Here is a 24,291-nt window from a genome sequence, read left to right on the forward strand (position 1 = left end):
CTGAGATAGAGGCTACCGCGGCAAACTCGTTTGACATGATTGATTTGCCGTTTCGTGATAGTCGGTGTATACCGGATGGTACCCATAATTGACAAATTTGCGTTTTTCCGTACAGATTTTCTTGTACGTCTTACAAGTCTTAAAATGCATAATAAACGTACGGTACTTTGTAATGTACGGCAAAAACGTACAGGTCGACAGGTGTGCAATACATGTATCAATTTCCAATGCTAAGCTGTGATAATGGATAGAGCTTCGCTTCCCCTTTAAGGGCAGAAAAGGGAAGGTATGACGTCAGTGGTAAAACCTGCTCTTGCCGGGTGTCTGACTCCGCCCTCGAAAAAGTGAGCAAAAAAGTCAAGTGCTCCTCGCCGCTAAACAAACTTTCCTCCCCAGTCCGTGCCCCTCTACCTTTATTTTATAGTTTATATTTGTTCGACGCCGCTTCACTACGTGCCTCTTTCGGGCGTTTGGGGGATGCATTAGACGGAAGGTAAAGTTGAGGAACCGCTGTGTGGCGTCCCGTAGCCAAGATGGACAAGCTAACCGAGAGCTAGCTTAACTTGCTAGCCCAAAAGTCAAAGGTCAAAACGAATGGACATGCTAACGGCTAGCTAGGCTAGGCAGCTCTCGGCTAAGTAAGTAGTGTTTGCTTTGTTAGCCTCCGGACGACAGCCGTCCGTATTCGGCTTCCTCGTCCCCGGTTGCGACACCGTTTTGTCAAAAGGGAAGCTAATCCAGGAAGAAGCCCCCCCGCCTTGAAAAGGGACTTCAAAACAGGCCGGGCGAAACGAGAACCGACAGAAATGCTATCCAACGCTCAAAACCAGCCGCTTTTCCCCAACCCGACCGGGCAACAGAACCCACCGGGTCAGCCCAATCCTGGCGGACCCTTTCCCCCTTTTATGAGCAGACCCACCTTACAGATCAAGAAGAACGCCATTACCGACGATTACAAAGTAACCAGTCAGGTGTTGGGGCTCGGAATCAACGGCAAAGTGCTCGAGATATTCCAGAGGAAGACTGGGGACAAGTTTGCACTGAAGGTGGGTTGTACCTGGGAACCCAGCAGAGTCACCAAAATGTGTACAGGTCAATCTTAAGAAAACACCAACAACAACAAAATCTGAATACCCCTGGTAAAATATATATTTTTTCTTTTAGATTTTAGGAAATTAGTCACGCCAAAACCTGTTTATGTGTACAGCCCTTTATTACAAAAAGTCTGCTACACATTTTTTAAATAGTTGCTGTAGAACACATACCTGTCAACCTCATGCAATTGCCCCCCCTTTAAATGATTGCTTACCCCCTTATTAAGCGATAATAAACCGTACTAACACAACGCTACACATACTCGCTCCCCCTATAAATGATTGCTTACCCCCTTTTTAAGCGATAATAAACCTTACTAACACAACGCTACACATACTCCCAGCAAGACAGATAAGGTAGAATAAAAATGAATGTTGTCTGCTACCAATGACCTAGACGATTCTGGAATTGCAACAAAATGGGTAAGATGAGATCGGTCTAACTAAAACGGGTATTTATTTTTCACCTGGGTATTTAGATTTTATCTGGGTATTTATTTTTAATCTAATTTTTTTTTAGTTTTTTTTTCTTGGTAAAATGACCTAATTTTTGGCCTTTTTTAAACACATTCTCCTGTAGGAGATATCCATTTTTTGGGGGGTTAATCAATAATATCCACATTTTTTTTAGTATTTTTAAGAAAAACAGCCAAATTAGGGGATATTAATTCTGAAAAATACGACCTGTGTTTTATTTTGATTATTCTTAATTGATTTAAAAAGGGTGCTCTCGAATGTGTTTTTCATATATTTTTCTAGAAGAGAATGAGCTACTTTTGGCTCTATTCTTTTATATTTTTCCCCACATTTGAGTGGCATAAGTGTGAAGTACATTGTAAAGCGCTTTGGGAGGTCTTCATTGACTTGAAAAGCGCTATATAAATGCAGGCGATTTCCATTTCCCCCCGTCCAAAAATATTTGTTCGGCATACACAATTTGAAATGATCAAATAATTTTAAAATACAAGGCAGAGTTATAAATTGACAAATATGAGGGTTTTGAAAGCTCTATCACAGGGTTCGCCAACCTGTTTTTAACCCAAATTCTGTTTTTGTTACTGATAAGCGTAAAGGGCTACCAGTTTGAAATCTATTTCTAAAATGTTTTTAGCAGGTTGTAACTGTTAGAAGTAGGACTAAAATAAGCACAGTCAATCACTAGAACATTATTTTTTAAAGATATTGATCATGTCAATGATTTCTCATCCCAGTTAGAAACAGAATTTCCTAGAAAATCGCTATGATCAATCACTAGTGAGCTGTTTTAAGAGCCAGTCCACAGGCTTCTCAGGTCTCTTAGGGGGCTACATGGTGTCCTCGTGCACCCCATTGGAGACCCCTTTCTCTGTCATGTCCTGTCGTGGATCCTTGTTTATCTTCTAATGTTTATGACAAATTCCTGTGCGGAGTTTGTATGTTCTCCCCGTGCTTGCGTGGGTTTCCTCCGGGCACTCCGGTTTCCTCCCACATTCCAAAAACATGCATTTCAGGTGAATTGGCCGGTCCAAATTGTCCCTAGGTGTGAATGAGCGAGTGAGTTGTCTGTCCCCGTGTGCCCTGCGATTGGCTGGCAACCAGTTCAGGGTGTCCCCTGCCCACTGCCCGATGATTGCTGGGATGTGCTCCAGCACCCCGGCGACCCTACTGAGGATAAGCAGTGTAGCTAATGAGATGAGATTCTTACCAAAACAGCAAAGCGCTTGTCACATTTGTTGTCGTTTCGATGTCATTTTATTGCTCCATCCCTCAAGCTCTTTTCCAATTTTGCATTATGTTAATGTACTAGTTCTCTCTCTCTGCCATGTTTTCATTTGTTTTGAAATATCAAAATTTAACGCCGATCAACACGGAAACTAACTAGTTTGCTTGCAATATCCGGCGTGATTTTGTAATTACGGCCACAGAAAATAGTATTAAATGAATTCCTTTTCACTTAGGAAACAGTATGTTAAATGAAAATTGTATTCATTTCTAAATATGATTGTGTTGAAATATTTTAGCCTGAAGTCATACGAAATATGACAATTTTGTGTAATCACATTTACTAGCCTGTGTAATAATTTTCATCTAAGGTACAGATAAACTGGAAGTTGTATGCTAATTGTATTCTGAACATGATCATATTGAACTATTTTAGCAGTATAAAATATGACCTTTTTTGTTTTATTGTATTGTTCATTTAAAAAATGACCACGTGTATACTATTTGGGTACAAATATTTATCCGTCTTAAGGTATTTATCAGGGGTCAGGAACTTTTTTTACTTTGAGAGCTACCACAGCAAAAATATTTTGACAATTGTTTTATGTCACATATTTTAGACCAAGGTCTGCCAACCCTTTTTAACCAAAGAGCTACTTTTTTTGTCAGTGATTAGCACAGAATGCTACCTTTTTACCTTTGTTAATATCACATATTTCGTACAAATTTCAGCCATAACAGCTAAAATTGCATTGGAAGTTTAAAGTACTGCGTAAGTTACGGGTGTATTTACTTTCAGCTCTGAGATGTGGTTACAGTGCTAGCCCTGGGAATCAAGTGGCCATTAATTGTCATCAATTTGATTTTACAGCCGTGACTGTTTAACATCTGTTATCTACATACTCTCATCTTTAAAAACTTAAATGTGGCATTGATCACTTGGCATTTTTTTACACAACATGGCAAAATTGGGTTAAGAAAAAAACTCTCAAAAGTATCCAGGAAATGCTAGAGGGCGTATGGCATACTCACGTGTGTACTCCTATGTTTTTGTTTGGCTAAAAGACAGAAAAACATGGTGAATAAATTGAAATCATGTACATGCTTGCTGAAAAGTAGTACAGCGCCTCTACTGCACCTTTACTTCACTTTAGGCATAGATGGGTTCAAAAGGGAAATCTTCGTTTTTATCTCTGAGCCAATGTAGTCATCAAAAGAGGCACACCTGGCTTCCGAGCTCTATGACGGATCTTGACATAAGCCACTACTTTGTTTATAGTCTTCATTGCAATGACTTGTCTTGAAACAATGTTAAGTGTGTTGTTGTTGTTTTTTTTATGATGATGAAATATGACTCGTTCAAATAACCAAGTTTCCTAAAATCTACAGGCATGTTTGTGACACCTCTTTTTAGGGAACCTTAGTTTAGTCAATGATTGATAAATACAGATGGTCCAGTCACAGTATTGTTTAACTCAGAGGTGGTACACAAACTGATTGCGCAAAGTAATCATTAAATGAATCATCGCATGAAAACATCCTGTTGGGTTGTTAGTCAGACTGTATACAGACGCTGCCTGACCTACGAAAGAGTTATGTTCTGGACGATCGTTCGTAAGTTGAATTTGTCCGTAAGTTGCTTCAGTGCTATATTTTGTAAAATTATGGTTTATATAAGTATGTTTAAGGCGTGTATAAGTAACCTGTATTCTTTTGTACTCAAAAATTAAACATTTTATAAAATAATATGCTCTCTAAAAATAAAGTGAGGTTTTACTTACTTTTGGGACTTGCGCGTCAAGAGGTCCGCTTCCGTGGTAAAAAGCGGCTGAAAAAAAGCGTTCCGACCATTTTCTCAAACGCATCAAACTTTCTTATTCCACTTTAGTTTCAAAAGAAATGGCTCTCCTCCTTTTTACACTTTACACCAACCATATTGAATGAATGCACGAGATATTAAACAAAAAAACGTCGAGGTTCTTAGCATGCTGGAGATACAGTATAGAATGTTTACACACTAACTAGGAAGAGGAAGCGGATTTCTTCGGGGTGGATGCCGGGTAACCTCTCACAGCACCACACGCCGGTCGCGGCGGAAAGAAGCACCACAGTACTGTCCTCTACTCGGAAAAAGGTGCTCACGATACAAAATCTAACTTACAGCAATATCCGGATATTTTTCGCCAACCACAAAAAATGTTCGTATCTACCGTGTTGCATAAGTTGGATGTTCGTAAGTAGAGGAGCATCTGTAGTGTATGGATTCCAAAAATGGTCTCTGCTCTTAATACTCCTGTCAATTGATGCTGCCCATGCATTTCACTCTCGAGTCATATTAACCCCCCAAAACATTACATATTTTCCGATCCCAGCAAATGTGAACAAATACAATATTAATTAAACAAACCCGAAAAACATTCAAAATGCAGCCTTCGCTTAATGTTCAGGCAACAATACTACATTTTCACCAGTTTGACACTAAACTTAGCTTCCATACCTTGTACATAAAAGGATAAAAACATTTTATTTCAAAGCGCCTTCCATGAGAATGATGAAAAAATAACTAGCCCAAATCTAGTGGTTCATAACTACAGTATTGTAAACACTTCTTCACTATCTCTTGCTAATACTTTTTTTAATCAACAGCCACTATGAGTCAAATTTAAACTAGCATTCCTTCCCTCAATTTCACAATCCAGCAAATTTTATCAGTGTCCATTTTTAAAATGGCCATATAATGTTGATTTATTGCACAGTCCTTGTTGTTGGTTACACTTGTACCACTTGCAAACAACAATCTCAATTCCATTTTCACTTTTTGTAGTCTTTTCCTTTGGAGAAAAAAAAAAGACCATTACCAGTTATAAGCATTCCAGGAGGAGGCCGTATTCCTATAAAAAAGATCATTATTGTTGCACAGTGTTGTTTAATTAACAGAAACAGAGAGGACGTACGTGGCTATTTTCTTTAACGAAATATAAGAGAAAGGAAGGAATAGGAGGGCAGCCTAAAGGAAGAAGGAGGTTCTTTGTCTCTGGACTTGACTTTCTCTTCCACTGTTCCAGTCTTAAACTTGGTTATTGCTTCACTTGCCAAAAATATTTATGGTAAATATCTAGGAGTATGAATTATGGAGTAGATTGCAAGACAGTAGATTGTGTTCCTGATTTAAAAAAAATCGTACTAAAATTTATTATGCATCTCGCATTTAGGTAGGGGAAAAGCAATTCGTTTTTTTCCTGGCACCGTTTAAAATATTTTTTGACAGGTGTGCATGTGACTTCTAATCGGTTATATGTTGTATGACTTTCTACTGGGTTCCTTTCAGGGGTCACCCCAGAAAGAACCCCTATTATCATAATATACATATATTTTTTCATTGAAGCACTTAAAAATATTGAATATCTGCAGGAAGGAATGGACAAATTCTGCCGGGTGCCATTGTACTAATACATATGAGGAACATCTGTTGTTGCAATTTCACTCTCATTCAGCCATTCCTTTTTCTGAATATATTGTGTCTATTATGGTTGATTAATACATCCTCGCTCCAATTTTATCATTCAAAGGAAGTTAAGGTTTTACGGACAGGATGGAATTCTAATTTATTTTATTTACACAAACGGAAAATCACCCGTAGTTATTTTTCTCCCAATTTTTTGCTTGTGTCCTTTGCCATATTAATTCTACGCCAAAGGCCTGCTCACACAATATTTTACACTCGCGTCATACATTTTGCATATGGTTCAACAGAGATCAGTAATCAGATTATCCTATTTTGACACATAAACATGTTTGCCTCTTTACTATGCAGATACGTTTATTGTTGAACAACCCGTAAGAGGCTTTTATGACCCCTTCAATCTTAACAGCTCTCTCTCTAATCCGTCTTTGCTACCAATTTTACTGCCTTATCAGCCCCTGATTGATGATGTTCCCAGATCCATCTCCGCAACGGCTTAAATAGTGGGTGGACACTCATGCGTCTTTGTTCACCCCACCTCCTGTTGTGGAGCCTTTGTGTTTGCCCTAAGAAATGCAATGGTGTGCCCATCTGCACCCTGCTTCTCAACAGGCTTTAGGATTTAGTTTCAGAGGGCCCACAACAGAGGGTTTTTGCCGTTGGCCGCCCAAACTCTTATTGGAAGAAAAAAAAAACAGATGAGTGGTGCCATTAAACCCCATGTATATTTTGTTAATGAAGGAGGTGGGTGACAGGGCGGAGCGTTTGTTATATTTAGCTTTTACTATTCGCGTGCGTGACCTTGTCTTCTCCTCTTACAGCGCTGGCCAGTTCCTCTCTGACATTTCAACTGCATTTCAGAATGGGGAAAAAGTCGGAAAGTTTGTTACCACTGCAGAATAATTCAGATCATTTGTAATAACAAGTCAAGTACTATTTTTAAGAGCAAGCGTCATGTAATACACCCCATCTGTCTATGACCTGATTGACAGACAGGCCGCCTGTCTAATCAGCTGCCCCAGGACTCTTCTCCAACCTTTAATTTTAACCAAATGAGTTTGATTAAAGTTTTTAACTGTGTGAAGTTTGTATTGACCAAAATCTATCGCAAGAGGGCGCCGTTGCTGCACATGACCAATTCTGCAGTGATTCGTCTTTATTTTGCCAGATGATGGCATCATTTGGCACGTGTCGTTTGCAATTCCCTTCTACTGAATGATTGATGACATTTTAACCTGGCGTTCCTGTTAATTTCTTGTAATTTGTATTTTGCTGTCTAGATGCTTCAAGACTGCGCAAAAGCACGTCGAGAAGTGGAGCTTCACTGGAGAGCATCACCCTGTTCCAACATTGTACGGATTATTGATGTCTATGAGAATCTGTATCAAAGCAGGAAGTGCCTGCTAATTGTCATGGAGTGGTGAGTTTAGAATTTAAGAAACACATGCAAGCCTGAGGCACAAAATACCTTGTACTGGTGGCCAACCAATTAAAAGCTACGTACAAAAAAAATATCTCAACTCTTTGATTATGGAGTAAAGCTGTTTAATATCACAAATAAAAAGTAATGTCCACTATTTTTAACTGCAATTTAAAAAGTTATATGTGTAGCACTTAAAGAAAATAAATATCAGAACTTATTCATTAAATTACTAAAACTATTATACTTTGCAGCTCCCGTGTTATTTTCGATTGTTCTCAGCTTAGGGATGCTGCTGGAAAAGTGAATTTCCCTTCGGGGATGAATAAAGTATCTATCTATCTATCTATCTATCTATCTATCTATGTTGAAAATCATAGTTTTGAGAAATGTGTTTTTGTTTTTGCAAAGTTTAAAATATCCCTCAAAACATTGAAACCTAACACAACCCTCTTAAATTTGACTGCAGGCACATTTTGGCAGACTTCTGTTGAGAAGTCTTTTTTTCTTTTGATAAGAATTTGGAATTGAACACATTGGTATGTTCTGCAAGTCTGTGAGAGTCAGATACATGCGTTCAGTGACGCCTCATCTCTGACAATATTGCACCAGCCCATAATAAAACAGACATCGCATAATGTATCCAAGCTTTCATCCGAACATCATTGTAATGTTGAAGCACTCGGCTGAACTTGCATTTTTCAGTGTGCAAATATGGGAAAATTGTCCGTTTTTAGTTTGTTGTTGTCTGAATCCCTCCCTTGCTATTGGACTGATCACAATACAAACATACATGCAATTAAAATTCACACCTAAAAGGAGGCATATTTTGATAAAACATAAGTCCCAAGTGTCTTGCGTACTCGTGCATAAATTTGTCGAGTTGTTCTGCTAACCAGTGTTCACAGATAGTAAGGTACGACCTGCGGTTGAACTTTTTGGGTCTCAGTGACATGGCAAGTTTGTGTGTGTCGCGGGTGACATTGTGCTTGTCACTTAAGAAGCATGCTTATAAAAGAATTGCTTTGTCACTACGATTGATACTTGATTTCAAATTGGTTGCAGCATGGACGGGGGTGAACTCTTCAGTCGAATCCAGGACCGAGGAGATCAGGCTTTCACAGAAAGGGGTATAAATAAAGAAAATTACACCAACGGACTGCAATATAATACCCAGTTCATGCTTTACACATGAAACCCCGTTTATATTTTTACACCAGAGGCATCTGATATCATGAAGAGCATAGGCGAAGCCATTCAGTATCTCCACGCTGTCAACATTGCACACAGAGATGTGAAGGTTAGTACGATCGATTTCTGTTCGAAACGTTCTGACAGAGACGTCACAAGTGATTAATGTCCAACGTCTCTCAGCCAGAGAATTTACTCTACTCCACCAAGAGGCCCAACGCTTTGCTCAAACTCACAGACTTTGGCTTTGCCAAAGAAACCACCTCACACAACTCCCTCGCTACTCCCTGCTACACGCCTTATTATGTTGGTAAGAATAGTGTGTGTTCCTTGTGGTTATTTCTTTAAGCCGTGTCTTAGTATGTGTTTTGACTATGTATTTGTTATTTTCATTTTCTGTAGCTCCAGAGGTTCTGGGCCCAGAAAAATACGATAAATCTTGTGACATGTGGTCCTTAGGTGTCATCATGTATATCCTGTAAGTTAGGGCTTTTCTTAACCTCTCATTACCTGGAATGCAGTTTTTCAAGTGTGTGTTTCTCTCCAAGGTTGTGCGGGTACCCACCTTTTTATTCAAACCACGGTCTAGCCATTTCTCCAGGGATGAAGAAGAGGATTCGGATGGGCCAGTACGAGTTCCCCAATCCGGAGTGGTCCGACGTATCTGAAGAAGGTGACCGTCATCGAAACTTGTTCATTTTCAGTTTGACTGTCGTTGCAAAAAATGCAACTGAAAGTCCTGTTAACAAAGTCATTCAATAAATTAGTTCATCAAAATATGTTTTCTTCGTCCCACTCGCTTTCAGGCATTTTGTCATGATTTAAGTTAAATTATATTCGTCACCAAGAATGTAACTCCCTGAAATAAATGAAGACAATTCAAATCCTTTGGCAATTAAGATGCGAATGGCAATGATTTTCCCCGTTTAATTTCATCGCAGGGCAGCACTGGGGCGCAGTGGTTAGCGCGTGTGCGGCAGATCTGAGGTCAAGAGATCGCACCTTCTGTGTGGAGTTTGCATGTTCTCCCCGTGCTTGCGCGGGTTTACTCCGGGCGCTCCGGTTTCCTCTCACATTCCAAAAACATGCACGTCAGGTTAATTGCCTGGTCCAAATCGTCCCTAGGTATGAATGAGCGAGTGAGTGTTCCCTGTGTGCCCTGCGACTGGCTGGCAACCAATTCAGGGTGTTCCCTGCCCACTGCCTGAAGATAGCTGGGATGGGCTCCAGCAACCCCGCCACCCTACAAAGGATAAGCGGTGCCGATAATGGATGGATGGAATTGCATTGCATTATTTACTCTAAAATAAAACATGGGTAGAGTAAGGTTCCAGTTAGTTGTAATGAAACCTCCAAAATTTGACAGTTCTCATCTGTGTTCGCCAATTAAGCTTTGATTTTCAGTTTTTTTAAAGTCTCTTTACACGTTTTCATTGACACAAAAATGACCCATTTGTTGTGGCATTCATTCCTATTGAGCTCAATTCTAGAAATTTTCAATTGCAATTCTAAATGATGCTGTTTGTTGTACTCCCAGCAGTGCTGCAAATATGCGAATTTCACGTCCCTCTCTTGCATTCCAAATAATCATTCACACAACTTAGAATATTTTAATTGCAGCTAAACAACTGATTAGGACCCTCTTGAAGACTGAGCCCACCCAAAGGATGACCATCACAGAGTTCATGAACCACCCCTGGATAAATGTCAGTCACTTTTTTCAGAGCTGTCAACTTGATTCTCAAGGTCGAAATTATCAACTGAAGCTAATTTGTCTCCGTGTAGCAATCGATGGAGGTGCCTCAAACACCGCTGCACACAAGCCGGGTGTTAAAAGAAGAGAAAGACGCATGGGAGGATGTCAAGGTTTGTCACGCCATTGTTCCTTTTTTATTTTTTATGAAATTCTTTTTAAGATTCCATATGTAACCTTTTGCTTTCGTATTTTAGGAGGAAATGACCAGTGCCTTGGCAACCATGAGGGTGGACTATGAGCAAATCAAGATCAAGACCATAGAGGACTCGACAAATCCTTTGCTAACAAAGAGGAGGAAGAAAGCCAGCCACGCTAGGACGGACGCTCAGCCTACCGCTCACTGAAAGATTCACATGCAGATTGACAAAAGGAAAGCAATAAGTGGTCGACACGTGAGTCGCACTGCATGGATTTTATTTTTCTCAGTGTTTTAGTTTCATGATCAAGTCTGTGTTGGAGAGGGGTTTGTTTTCAGAAGACATGAATGGCTTTTTTCACAGAGGTTCTTTATCTGTGGTTTTAGAGGAGGAAAGAGATTTACCAATTAAAATGGGAGGAGAAGCACTGTTATTTCTCTCCTCTTTTCTCAAACATCAACTTTTGTGTCAAGAATAGGTGAAAACCTTCACTTTTAGCTCTGTCTGGCCCAAAGTCGTTTATGTGAATTTCTTTGGCTAAAACCATACCAGACGCCGGATATTCTTTACATACCCACGCTACGAGCAAATGTATTTTTTAACAAAGTGGATTGTAAAGGGCTCTCCTGGCTGGAACAAGCATGAAATATTTGCTCATTTTGTCTGGGATTCAGTTTATTCCAATGAATGTTTTTACCGGGGCCATCCTGTAGCCTCCTTTTACAGTCTCCTCTCGCCAGCCTTAAGAGGCCCTCGTCACAGGTCCTGTCTCCGGGCAGAGAAAGTAGCTTCACCTGCATATATCTTAAAAAAAGAGAGAGAAATCAATTGTATTTTTTCACGGATTTTACAGACATTGTGACACATGCCTTACTTTGTTTGTGGCATTTACCAACATCATGTTTTGGCGGTCCGATTTCAGGTTAATCCTATGCAGATGGTGTCCGCTGAAAGCACTGCTTGGACCTTCTGTCAATGGTGTTGGTTGTTTGTTGTTTTTATTATTCTCAATGTATTTGAGAGATGGGAAGCTGTTGGTGAGAAAAACAGTCGGACATTAGCAATTCTGAGCTACTGTTGTCTTTTACTCGTGTTTTCATAACCTCTAGACTTCCTGCACAAAAGTACTGGAGTGTATTTCTTACCATGTCACTGACCACCAGCAAGATTTGGTCACAATCACAGGGTGTCATCTTCAGTGATCTCTCCGTCAGTTTCGGATTATGGAAACTCCTGGGACGGTTCTTTTCTTTTACCAACATTCTATGGCACCGAACTATATCGCACTGTAAAAAATTGTATGTTTTTTTTTTTTCTGTCTGCACCTTTGTTTCTTTTCACTGAGCTGCAACTGCCATACTTTTGTGTTTCTTTTCAATTAAAAAAAACTTACTCACAAATCTGAACTCCGTCTGAAGTTATTGAAAATATTGGTAAAAAGATTTTCCAATGTTCCATCATTTGCATTTCATAAGCGGAATTGTCAATATTTTTCTAGTTAACTAAACATGTACTAACCTCTCAAAGCATTTAAGGTAAATTTGAATATTTCATAATGTGAATAAAATAACAAGCTATATCAACAATATGCACATAACTTTAGGTATGTTTTGTTTTATGCACGTAACTTTCGGTGTGTTCTGTTGTATTTATAGATTCCCAGGCTGAACTAGGCCGAGTATTTTGTTCTAATGCAAAGACGTGTTCCTACACAAGCTACTCTTTGGTTAGAAGGAAATAATTTAGATTGAAAGGGACTGTTTTTTTTTTTCAGCGTTTGCACTTCTGCACAATGAATCAGTCCGCATTATGAAAAAAAATGAACTTACTATAATGTCGCTAAGCCTCCAAAAAGAGTTTCCATCCCATGATGTCTTGCTCTCTGAAGCCTTTTTCCCACTAATCTGGTTTTTGTCATTGAAACCAGTATTGTGGAAAAAAAGGCATTAAATATCAGGTGAGAAGCTGTTATAGGCGATGTGTTACTGTAAGTGACTGATCACTATGGGTCACCGACTCCTCCCGGTGAAGTGTTCCGGGCATGTTTTACTAGGGTTAAGCCCCGGTGACAACCTGGACGATAAGGAAGATGCAGCTGTCTCCAAAATTAAAAAAAAAACATAGAATACAGGCTGGTGAATTTGCTAAATAAGGACTTCTCAAGAATTTAATTAGGTAATGCTTCCTAATTGCAATAATTTCATGAAATTAATATTGGGCTTTTTTCCTAACCAAGTCTTCACAAGTACCCAACAGATGCCTTCTTTGCGGTTGTTTCACGTATGGATAAAAACGGGACTCAAATGTTGCCAACTCCAAGGGTCATCTCAGATGACCTTGCAAGGGAGCATATGCTGCTTACCTTCTTACGGATTCTTGTCCCAACTCTTGATACTTGATGAAGGATTTGAAAATGATCAACTACTCAAAAGTAAATTTGACCCATTTTATTTTTTCAGAATCAATTTAGTCTCTTGTTTTTTGCAAAACCTGGTGACCTCTGCTGACAAAATGTGTTCCCTTTGTCTCAGAAATATGTTACTGGAATACTCATTTTCTACAGCCCTTTGATTGGAATTGGAGAAGTGCTCCGGGTTTTGTGCCGTTCAAATGTGTCCATCCAGGAATCCCGTGCCTGACAAGGTTAAACAATGCACACTGCCATTGTTGATCAAGGAGCAAGAAACTCCTATTGTGTGGGAAACATTGAAAAGTTGTTTTTCTGGCTTTAGAAACAGCACCTACCAGTACTTTTGGGATGTAGCAGGCATGTTACAAAGCTACCCTTTCCCCTACCTACCACTGCTGTAATTGTGATTAAACATGACTATTGGCCTGGATAGCGCTTGTTTTTTGGCAGCGTTCCAGTTTTGTCTACAAAGTCGGTAAGTTACCCACAAACCAGGTAAAAAAGCTCGCCAATGCAATATGTCAGCATGCAAATTGTGAAGACAGACATCTAGGTTTGTGGGATGCCGTTGTGTAATGTTTCTTTATTATATTGCATTTTCTAAGTAGCCACCAGATTTTAATCCTATCAACTTGAGCACTCGTGTATTTTGGAGTGTCTTACATTTTCAACAAAATCTGGTTATTATATTCTAAAATAATAATATCCCTCCCTACATTTTGGAGATGAATTATGCGATTACTCTTTAAATAACATTTACAAACAATTGAGGGACAATATGCAGTAGGTCACAAAAGTGAGACCACCCCTCACATTTCTGCAGAGGTTTCATCTTAATGTTTATTTAAAGAACAATGAAGAAACATTGCTTGGACACAATAAAAGGTAGCCCGTGTAAAGCTTATATGGCAGTGTTAATTAATTTTTCTCCTCAAAAACTCAAAAGATAGCCATTAACAGTGATAAGCCTGGTAACAAAAGTGAGTACAACCTTAAGTAAAAGTTCCTGAAGTTCAATATTTTGTGTGGCCACCATAATGATGCAGATCCACCTTCATACTCGTACAGATTGCCACTGGAATGCTCTCCCACTCCTCTAAGACAACATGACTGAGCTGGGGGATATTCTAGATCTTGTGCTTCTCCACCTTCCGCTTAAGGATGCTCTATTGGGTTTGGATCGGGAGACATGCTTGGCCAGTCCATCCCCTTTAACCTTAGCCCCTTTAGAAAAGCTTTGGTCATCTTAGAGGTGTATTTGGGGTCATTGACAGGCTGGAACATAGACTTGCGACTGTTTCTGGCGGGAAGGGATTATTCTCTGCTCCATTTTTCTACAGTGCATCCTTGAGTTTGTGTTTACTTTGATAAAATACAACTCCAGTTGCATTCATGCAGCCCCAGACCATGACATTCCCAACATGTTCGTACTCCTCACTTGGTTGCCGCCACCCATTCTTCTCACCATCTGAGCCAAATAAATGTATCTTGGTCTCATCAGACCACAGGATATCTTTCCAGTAATCGATGACCTTTGTTGACATACCCATTTTCATTGTTTCAAAGTGATGTTTCAAAGTGATGTTCCATTAAACGGTAAAACGAAATTTCTTCAGAAATATGAGGGGTGTACTCACTTTTGTGACATACTGTAGATCATGAACACAAAAACACATTTTAGATACGTTATTTTTCACATGACAGGTTTGATAATGTTTAAATACTGTGTATATATAATGTGTATCCTCCCCTCATGACTAAAAGTTATGATGGTGTCAATTGTCACAAATAAAAACCCAATTCTGTCAATTGCCAACCAAACATTGAGTCATCTGTAGTTACATGATTAAGTGTAAAGAACATTTTTTATTTTAAAGGAAATTCTTGAGTCCAAATTTTGTATATATGGAACCTTTCAAAATGTGACTCAGTAAACACTGTCAGCAATTTTCTCTCTTGGGATTTTCAATTTTATCTGTGACATGCTACACTCAGACACAAGATGTGACAAACATTTTATAAAATTGTTGCCACAAAAAATTTTAACATTTTTCCTTTCTTTTTGCCCAGCCTTCCATTAGGTTTTTTTTTTATGGCGGAAACCCATATCAGCTTCCTCTAGGTGAGCCTGATGTTATTGAAACTAAATACCCATTTCTCAGCATATGTCTAATTTAAGCACAGCGCTCTCACACTTCCTTTGTCTGCCCGTCAACAAACTTCTGCCCCGCAAGACTAGGTTTTCGACTCGGCCCTGTCCCTGTTGGTATTTCCTGTCCGGTATTGTTCCCGTTTATTTTGTCCTGTTTATTATTTTCTCCAGTTTTCGTTCTTGTCTAGTTTGTCCTGTTGATTTTTGATATCCTGATTCATTATCTTCCTGTCTGTCCCGTCTTGTCTTATCGACCCTATATGTCCGATATCAACTCGGGCAATTGGTATCGATCTCCTCGGCCTCTGGCTTCCTATCATTTCACGCCAGACGCCAACGTGCATGACTCCCTATTTCCCGTAACATAAAAAGCTTGTGTGAGAACGTCACACGTTTGGGTCCTGATCCTTATCTGGTTCTTGACAGTTTCAAGTTATGAAAAATGGGGCAGGCAACTCTATGGCTGGGCAGGAAACTTTTCACAGTTGTCTGTCCTGGTGTCCGGTAAATTTTTGTCCTAACTTTCAGACACTGGTATAATATTTTTTTTTTCTCGCAATGCGGCAAAGTGGGATTAAGGATCACACTATCAGCTGTTTATATATTAGTTTTTATTAGAGGTTCCTTCAAAAATATCGCTTGGTGTGCACTGACTAGAAAACTAAAAATAACTGCAAGGAGGCGTAGTTTCAGAGGTCAAATTAACCCCAACCACCCCCCCCCCCCCACCCCACCCGCACCACCTAGTGTGACTGTCTTTGCATTTGCAGTTTTTTAGTTTCACTTTGGTTCCATTGCTGGTAAACGAAAGATATAGGTCACATTTGAGTTTCGTGCATCAGCATTTTGGGTTTACAAAGGGTTGACACGTTGACTCCTCCGCCTTACACAGAATATGAAGAGAAGCTGGAAATGCTGTTTATTCGATACAGTACGAAAATAAATATAGTGCGTTTCAAACAAACAAGTTGAAGTCAATATGACTAAATTGTTGTCCAATTCACATAAAAATGTCATGTTCTCATTCATGAGGTTCATGGTGGTGTATTTTTTTCCGTCTTTTACAAGGGCGAGTTTCTTTGACGTTTGGAAGCCAGGTACGTTTCGATGTAGTTGAAGAGCACGTCCAGCTCGCCCATGGCCTTGTACACGCCTTTGTTTTCCATCTGCAGGCAAAGACGAGTTTTGGAAAACGGAAATTGACGTGAGCACGGCGTGTAAACTCACCTGGCTGTACGTCGAATTCAGCTCGACGATGTCAAACTGCTTCTGGCAAGCGAAATACTTCCTCTGCATGAAGAACGGATAGTCGGTTATTCGAGTCTGCAGACTCATTTAAGAATCGACTTCCCCTTTTTGTAAGGTCGGTATGATGCGATTTTGTGAATGCGTCACGGTCCTTCCAGAGAGATGCAAGAGTGACCTCTTCCTTTTTGGGGGGGTCATGACTCATCTAACGGAATGTCGTCTCACAATTAGGACGGGAGTTTTCTTGCTTAGTATAGTTATCTGAAATCGTGTTTTCTAATGTTCGCCATTGAAGACTGAAAATTGCTCAATACTTGAGCGCAGGCTAAAAGCAGTGTGTGAAACTCGTGCAAAAAAAGTTAGCGGACACAGGGGCAGACAACTCCTAAAAGTTGCCTGCCAAGCCATAAAGTTGCCTGCCTCATTTTTCTCAACTTGAAACACAATAAGACAACTAATCGCAGTATTAAGGATTGATAATCAGAATATATAACAGAACAACACTTTAAAATTAAGTTTATTATTAATTTCTTTATAACATTCATTGCATGTATACGACTTCGCTGTTTTCATTCTGCAATCAGTATGTACCTGTACTGACTCATTTTCATTCATGCAATGTTTGCATTGCCTCGTCTGCTCCAAGCCACGTGAACTCCTCTTCCCACCATGCTTTTAATGTACATTTACGTTTTGTAGCGTCATAAATTTTGTTGGCTTCTTTTGAATCTTCTGGGCCTGATTCCTAACCACTTATCAGTTTTTCTTGTGTTCTTTGTGCGTCTACTTTGGAAAACGATATGCAAATGCACGACCTTATAATGCTCGGGAAAGTCCGGAAGCACGAAGTTATTCGATGGCCTGTGTATTTGGGAGATTTTATTTTATTTTATTATTCGATTGGCTGCAGAGTATGCAAATTGCCAAACGAACCGAAATTCCGTAATTTCCAAACCGAAAGAAGATATCGAAATCAGAAAAAAGCAAACATTTTATTTTATTTGTATTTATTTTATTTTTTCCTTGAAAAAGTTTTCGGCCACCCGGGCAGAGACGTTTTATAAGTTGTACGCCCGACCTAAAAGATGCACGCCCCGGGCATCCGGGCAGACCTTATTTCAGACACTGCTGAAATGATGGAAGGTTTTGGTGCTTAAAACCTACTTTTATTTCATCTCATTCAGTTGAACCTTCCAGTCTACATCATCACCAGATCAACGCGTGCGCATTGTCGCCCTCGTACAGCAGGAATAGCAGTACGAGTTTGAATAGAGCGAGAGAAGATTTTTCGTCGCAATTTACCAAAACAATATTTCGAGCTTATGAGTGTACGGGTGCACAAACTGCAGTTTTAAGGAACCCCATTTTTCCCAGAAGGAAACGGGTCTTTTCAAAAGCACTGTATCTTGCTGCAAACCATTAAAATAACTGATTGGACCAAGGACATAAGTAATATCTGCGTTTGCGGTGTCCGTTTTATATCTGTTATCTTGGTGATTAGATTTAGTTGAATGCCGAATGCCTTAGTTACTGTAAGTAGAATAAGTTGGTGATTTGTGGGTGTTTCCTACTATAGATTGTAAGTTGGGTACGACTGTTGCTAGCTAATAAAACTTTCATCATGGTAATAATTATGATAACAATAGAGGTAGCTTGCACAATCATTGTGTAGCGCTGTTCAAAAGGTTTATGAAAATAAAGTCGCTATCTTGCTGCCTATTTGAGATGTTACTATCTACGATTGTTTGTATAAGCCGGGTAGCTTAGCTAAATGATGATATTGCTTTTTATTGATCATTTTTATTTAGGTCATAGCTTACTGGAAATGTATCTGTTCATATATCAGTGTTTCCTCACCTGGGGACCCCACACTGGTAGGGTGTGGTGCAGTGGTTGAAATCCTGAGGCCATCTGCTGCCATCCCTATATGTGTGCATAAGCCTCAGTCAGGTCCCTTTCCTCACATGGTTAGTCTGATAGCCTTGCCATGATCTCATTTTATTTCTATTACTTTTTCTTGTGTTTTTTAACCATTGTTTGTGTCTGTTTATTGGGTGGGGATAAAGGAGGAGATTACAGTCATGTCTACCAAGATAAATTACCTGTGCCCGCTCCTTTGGCGGCAACTGCCTCGGACTCTGATTGGCTCCTTGTCCCTATTTAAACCCACTCCTATCTGTCCCCTCATGTCAGTCCGTCTGCGAATCTCTGTGATACAAGGCAAGCCTTTTTTGACCCTGACTCCCACCTGTTTTTTGCTCCCGCATGTCCCCTGGCTTCGACCCGTTTTTGATCCTGACCACATCTGCTCTCCCGTCCCGACTTACGACCCGTTTTTGATCCCAACTACATCTGCAATCCCATTCTGGGTTACGACTCGCTTCCAATCACGTTTTTGCTCTCCTGTCCCGGCTACCGAACCGTTTTTTTTCCGTCCCCGATACCGCCATCGCTCGCCACAGAAGATCCACTTCCGTGTTTGGATCACAAGCCGTATACGAGTACGAACACCGGATCGTGGGCGCAGCCCTTCCTTGTTCCTTCAATAGAACTTGTGGGAAACGTTACGCAAGTGGGTACTGTTTCCGTTCTGGTCCTGACAGATTACATTGTCTTACTGTGTGCTGAATGTTTTTATACAGCACATTGAGTGGCTATTGATTGCCTGGGAAGTGCTTTGCAAATTGATTTTATTTATAAACAGGGAAAATGCTCTACAGCGCCTAATGACTGTTAATGTGAAGAAAGTCAACAGCAAAAACATTTCTATCACTTTTGACAAAAAACAAAATTGTAATTTTACAACGCTGGGTCTTACAGGGCGCAGCACGTCAGTGCAGCGGTTGGCGCATGTGCGGCACAGTTCTGAGGTCATGAGATCAAACCTCCTGTGCGGAGTTTGCATGTTCTCCCCGTGCTTGTGTGGGTTTCTTGCGGGCACTTCCGTTTCCTCCCACATTCCAAAAACATGCATGTCAGGTTAATTAGCTTGTCTAAATTGTCCCTAGGGTGTGAATGAGCGAGCGAATTGTCTGTCCCACTGTGTTGTGCGACTGGCTGGCAACCAGTTCAGGGTGTCCCCTGCCCACTGCCCGAAGATAGCTGGGATGGGCTCCAGCACCCCCGGGACCCTACTGAGGATAAGAGGTGCAGATAATGGATGGATGGATCTTTCAGGGTGTTATAAGGATTGGACAAGTGTCAATACTTCCACCATATCTGTACTAAGACCTGTCAAGTGTGCATGAGTGTACATACACATTTGGTCACATCCCTCTTAAGCCCGTCAAAAATCAGCTGGATGGACTCGACGTGTGGTACGAGCTCATTGCTGTCCCCCGACACTCCGGCGATGGCTGCAGGTAAAACCGTGGCCAGGTAAAAGTCCAGGATGCTGTTCATGGCGTGGCAGGCAAACGGCGTCTGCTCCAAAAAAAAACAATAGTGAATCTTTCATCTTTAGAACGCATGCTAGCTGCGGCTTACTTTGAAGGAATCTTCGATTGTCTGGTCAAGCAGCACTGTGTCCAGGTCATCGTTTGCTTCCTGTGCAGAAAATAAAGTCAAAAGAGTGCGGGGGTGAGCGCCCTCTATCCCAGTATATTATAAAGAGTGTAGTGCAGGAAATAGCCCAATTGTAGAAATGCAAACAGCAGGCCATTCTAGTCTTTTCTTGACTATTATGACACCATCCCCTGATCTAAAACCTACACGAGGGCAAGGAAAAACTCAAAAACCTCAAGTCATGTTTATTTGTGACACTATTAATCACAAAGGCTGTGCGGACCGCAGATTATTGTAAACCACAGACTATTATGACACCATCCCCTGATCTATAACCCACATGAGGGCAAGGAAAAACTCAAAAACCTCAATTCAAGTCATTTTTATTTGTGACGCCCTTAATCACAAAGAGTCTGAAAGGGCTGCACAGACCACAGATTATTGCAAACTACATACTATTATGACGCCATCCCCTGATATAAAACCTACACGAGGGCAAGGAAAAACTCAAAAACCTTAAGTCAAGTCATGTTTATTTGTGACGCCCTTAATCACAGAGTCTCTAAGGGCTGCACAGACCACAGATTTTTGCAAACTACATACTATTATGACTCCATCCCCTTATCTAAAACCTACATGAGGGCAAGAAAAAACTCAAAAACCTCAAGTCATGTTTATTTGTGACACCCTTAATCACAGAGTCTCTAAGGGCTGCACAGACCACAGATTTTTGCAAACTACAAACTATTATGACACCATCCCCTGATCTAAAACCTACATGAGGGCAAGGAAAAACTCAAAAGCCTCAAGTCAAGTCATGTTTATTTGTGACGCCCTTAATCACAAAGAGTCTCAAAGGGCTGCACAGACCACAGATTATTGCAAACTACATGCTATTATGACGCCATCCCCTGATCTAAAACCTACATGAGGGCAAGGAAAAACTCAAAAACCTCAAGTCATGTTTATTTGTGACGCCCTTAATCACAGAGTCTCTAAGGGCTGCCCAGACCACAAATTATTGCAAACTACAGACTATTATGACCCCATCCCCTGATCTAAAACCTACATGAGGGCAAGAAAAAACTCAAAAACCTCAAGTCATGTTTATTTGTGACACTATTAATCACAAAGGCTGTGCGGACCGCAGATTATTGTAAACCACAGACTATTATGACACCATCCCCTGATCTAAAACCTACATGAGGGCAAGGAAAAACTCAAAAACCTCAAGTCAAGTCATGTTTATTTGTGACGCCCTTAATCACAAAGAGTCTCAAAGGGCTGCACAGACCACAGAATATTGCAAACTACAGACTATTATTCAGATTCAGATTCAGATTCAGATCTACTTTATTGTCATTCTAGTACACGTGTATACAGAACGAAATGTCGATACATCTGACCCGCACAGTTTCCTCGAATGTACAGATATAAGTAAAAGTTGTATTGTATTATGGCTACGTATAGTATTTTACCATAATGCCGATAGTGCAAGAGGAGTAGCTAACCAGATGTGCAAAATGGGCAGTCAGGTTAACAAGTCAGGTAAACAGTAACATTAACACTGTAACAATAACGCTGTAAGTACAATAGTGCAGCGAGCAAATGTGCAAGGAGTGGCAAGCTATAAAGAACTGCCAGTTGTGCAAAAGGTCAGATTAGCAGCCGTTTAGATTTAGGTTAACTATATGTTAGATTGACCATTGAACAATCTAATGGCCAGGGGGACTAGACTGACACCATCCCCTGATCTAAAAAAATACATGAGGGCAAATAATACACAGATATTGTCAACATAAAATAAAGGTCATTCATATGCTATAAAGCTAATACAATTAATAATATTTTTAGACATTTTGGTATTGGTAACGTTGGCAACTATGTTGACTTTTTTCAACCAAACGTTTAGCATCTTAGTACTGTCAGGGTTCATACGGGTGCTTGAAATCTTTGAAAATGCTTGAATTTTAACATATTCTCAAGGATTGATAAGTGCTCGCAGAAGTGCTTCAAATGCTTGAAATTGTTGCCATGTTTCACAAGTCTGCTTAAAAATTACGGAGACATTTCTCTTGGGTGGCTTCACGTTTGCCATTGCCTTTCGTAATTTCTTCATTTTCCTCATGCTGAGGTTTAGCATTTTTCCTTGCCCTCATGTTGGTTTCAGATCAGGGGATGGTGTCATGGTAACCTGTACAGCCCTTTAAATAAACACAACTTTATTGGGTATCTTTATGTAACTTCTATGTTTAGTCCCTGGCATGTTTATTGCGATTTGGATTGTTCAGTTTGTTTATAACGAAATCGCAACATTGCAGCGGAATATTTATATGTTTGCGTGTGTGCGTTTTGTTGAAGAATAATACTTACGTAAAAATCTCTAATTTTCACGAAGTCCTCCCGTAATTTACGGAGCCTGCTCGGAAAATTCTCCACGAAGCGACAGCATTGGTTGTTGCAAGCAAGACTGCAGAAAATGTGCGCACTCAGGGACAATAAAATGACCGATGATACTGAATTCTTTCCCGGCTTCATTTCGGCGCTTGACTCGCTCCTCATTTCTGGAGGAAATCTTTGCCTTTTTATATATGCACAATTGGGCTGAGTAGGAAGTGTGAAAATTTGCTTAAACATGTTCTTTGCATGTGGGAAAAATCCCCCCCCAGACTCACACATTACACATTGGGGTACTCCTCCCATGACATCGATTTTATTTTCGTTAAAAAAAACACATTAGGGGAAAATCTGGGGTGGCCCTAGATTTCAAAATAACAAACTAAATCAACCATTAAAGAAAAGACATTGTATTCAATGTTGAATGCGTTCAATAAAAATGGGATTCAACAAACGAGCCATATAAGAATTATACTTTTCATTTATTAAATAAACGTGAATGTAATTCTCTGTATTGTCATTTATTTTAACGTCCTGTGTATTGTTCGTTAGATAATTCGATGACAATCATTTTAAAAGTCATGTCGTGTTTATTTGTATAGCCCTTAATCACAAGGTGTCTCAAAGGGCTTCGGGACGCAAGGAAGAAAGAGAGAAAAAGAGCAAAAGAGGATTAAAGAAAGACAACTGAAGGAAGAAAGAAAAAAGACAAGACGAAAGGAAGAGAGAAAAGACAATCTTCTTAAAGACCGTACACTAAATCCTAGACTCAGTTTGAATGATGGCCCCGTTTATCTACTAAATCAGGGAAGACAAACTCATTTTAGCCCCGGGCCACGCAGTATTTGTTATTATTTGTTTAAACTATTGTGTGTGAGTGTGTGCCTGTGTATTTGGGGGATTTTATTTTATTTTTGGATGTTAACAGTTTTATTCAGCACTTTGAGTTTCGATGTAATGTCTTAAAAGTGCTAAACGCAAGAATTGTGGATTCTTCATCCTATAAATTGTATTATGGTCTAGTATTAAATAGAACATGCTTATGCATTTACTCTTTCAGTGTTGTGCGTTCGTTTAATCATTCAGTACAGTCGCCTAACACGGGAAAGGTCCCGGTTCGATACCAGGGGGAAACATTTGTTGGCCTGGAGAGCCATCAGGCTGGACTTGCCCAAGACACACCGCAGGAAGAGATGCCCCTATGACACTAGTGGTTAAAGGATAGTGAATGCAGTTTTTTTTGTTCATGATATATGTTTTCCTTTTTTTAATTAAGCAAATTTTAATTTCATAGAAAATTAATAACACAAATAATTAAATGTAGATTTTTAAAAATAAAATAATTTAATACTACAGTACTATACATACAATACACATTTATTGTCTGAAATGTTTATTCCATATATATGTAACGAAATGTAGCCTGAATGTGGAGCTTTGGTGGGACGGGTATACCGCAGTTACATATAATCAAATGAAACATCTAATAAATTAATTATTAATTTGTTTACTGGAGGTGTTAATTCCATATATAATAGATGAAACAATCCATGAAATATCTGTATAAATATTTAAAAGTGTATTTAACTATTTTTGGCACTTTTCGCCTTCCGTAGGGTGTAACATCATAGTTTGAAAATGTTCAATATACGTACCTGACATAAGGTCCTTCACGTGGGATTGATTTACAGGAAATGTATACACGATTTAAGATTCATACCCCCGCGACCCTACTGAGGATAAGCGGTGCAGCTAATGAGATGAGATATATGATAAATCAGATGGCAACATTTATTAATTTATCTCATCTCATCTCAT

The 24,291-nt window shown here is 39.8% G+C and overlaps 2 protein-coding genes across 2 annotated transcripts; one reads left to right on the forward strand and one right to left on the reverse strand.

Annotated features, from left to right (window-relative positions):
• Positions 1–313: 313 nt before the first annotated feature.
• mapkapk2a (MAPK activated protein kinase 2a) lies at positions 314–12,168 on the forward strand. Its single transcript, XM_088337811.1, has 10 exons — positions 314–1,046; positions 7,539–7,678; positions 8,744–8,808; positions 8,899–8,978; positions 9,053–9,179; positions 9,272–9,347; positions 9,418–9,542; positions 10,490–10,575; positions 10,655–10,735; positions 10,820–12,168. Exons 1-10 carry the CDS (start codon positions 807–809, stop codon positions 10,967–10,969), a joined length of 1,170 nt encoding a protein of 389 aa, XP_088193937.1. The 5' UTR covers positions 314–806; the 3' UTR covers positions 10,970–12,168.
• Positions 12,169–16,355: 4,187 nt separating this feature from the next.
• On the reverse strand, positions 16,356–22,614 carry il10 (interleukin 10). The gene is made up of 5 exons (XM_088337813.1): positions 22,450–22,614; positions 20,059–20,118; positions 19,831–19,995; positions 16,552–16,614; positions 16,356–16,490 (listed from the first exon to the last, which is right to left on the reverse strand). The coding sequence occupies exons 1-5, from the start codon at positions 22,612–22,614 to the stop codon at positions 16,386–16,388; spliced, it is 558 nt and encodes a 185-aa protein (XP_088193939.1). The 3' UTR covers positions 16,356–16,385.
• Positions 22,615–24,291: the final 1,677 nt, after the last annotated feature.

This window comes from Urocampus carinirostris, chromosome 6 (genome assembly GCF_059441175.1).
Source record: "Urocampus carinirostris isolate Australia breed hairy pipefish chromosome 6, RoL_Ucar_1.0, whole genome shotgun sequence".
NCBI classification, from domain to species: Eukaryota; Metazoa; Chordata; class Actinopteri; order Syngnathiformes; family Syngnathidae; genus Urocampus; species Urocampus carinirostris.

Bases quoted from the DNA above. Each gene is read 5' to 3' on its own strand.
- mapkapk2a (XM_088337811.1), top strand. From the start codon at position 807: ATGCTATCCAACGCTCAAAACCAGCCGCTTTTCCCCAACCCGACCGGG. The intron at 9,543-10,489 runs GTGACCGTCATC...TTTTAATTGCAG, and splicing joins GTCCGACGTATCTGAAGAAG to CTAAACAACTGATTAGGACC. The intron at 10,576-10,654 runs GTCAGTCACTTT...GTCTCCGTGTAG, and splicing joins TGAACCACCCCTGGATAAAT to CAATCGATGGAGGTGCCTCA.
- il10 (XM_088337813.1), bottom strand. From the start codon at position 22,614: ATGAAGCCGGGAAAGAATTCAGTATCATCGGTCATTTTATTGTCCCTG. The intron at 20,119-22,449 runs GTAAGTATTATT...TTTTCTGCACAG, and splicing joins TGAAAATTAGAGATTTTTAC to GAAGCAAACGATGACCTGGA. The intron at 16,491-16,551 runs GTGAGTTTACAC...CTTTGCCTGCAG, and splicing joins TGAATTCGACGTACAGCCAG to ATGGAAAACAAAGGCGTGTA.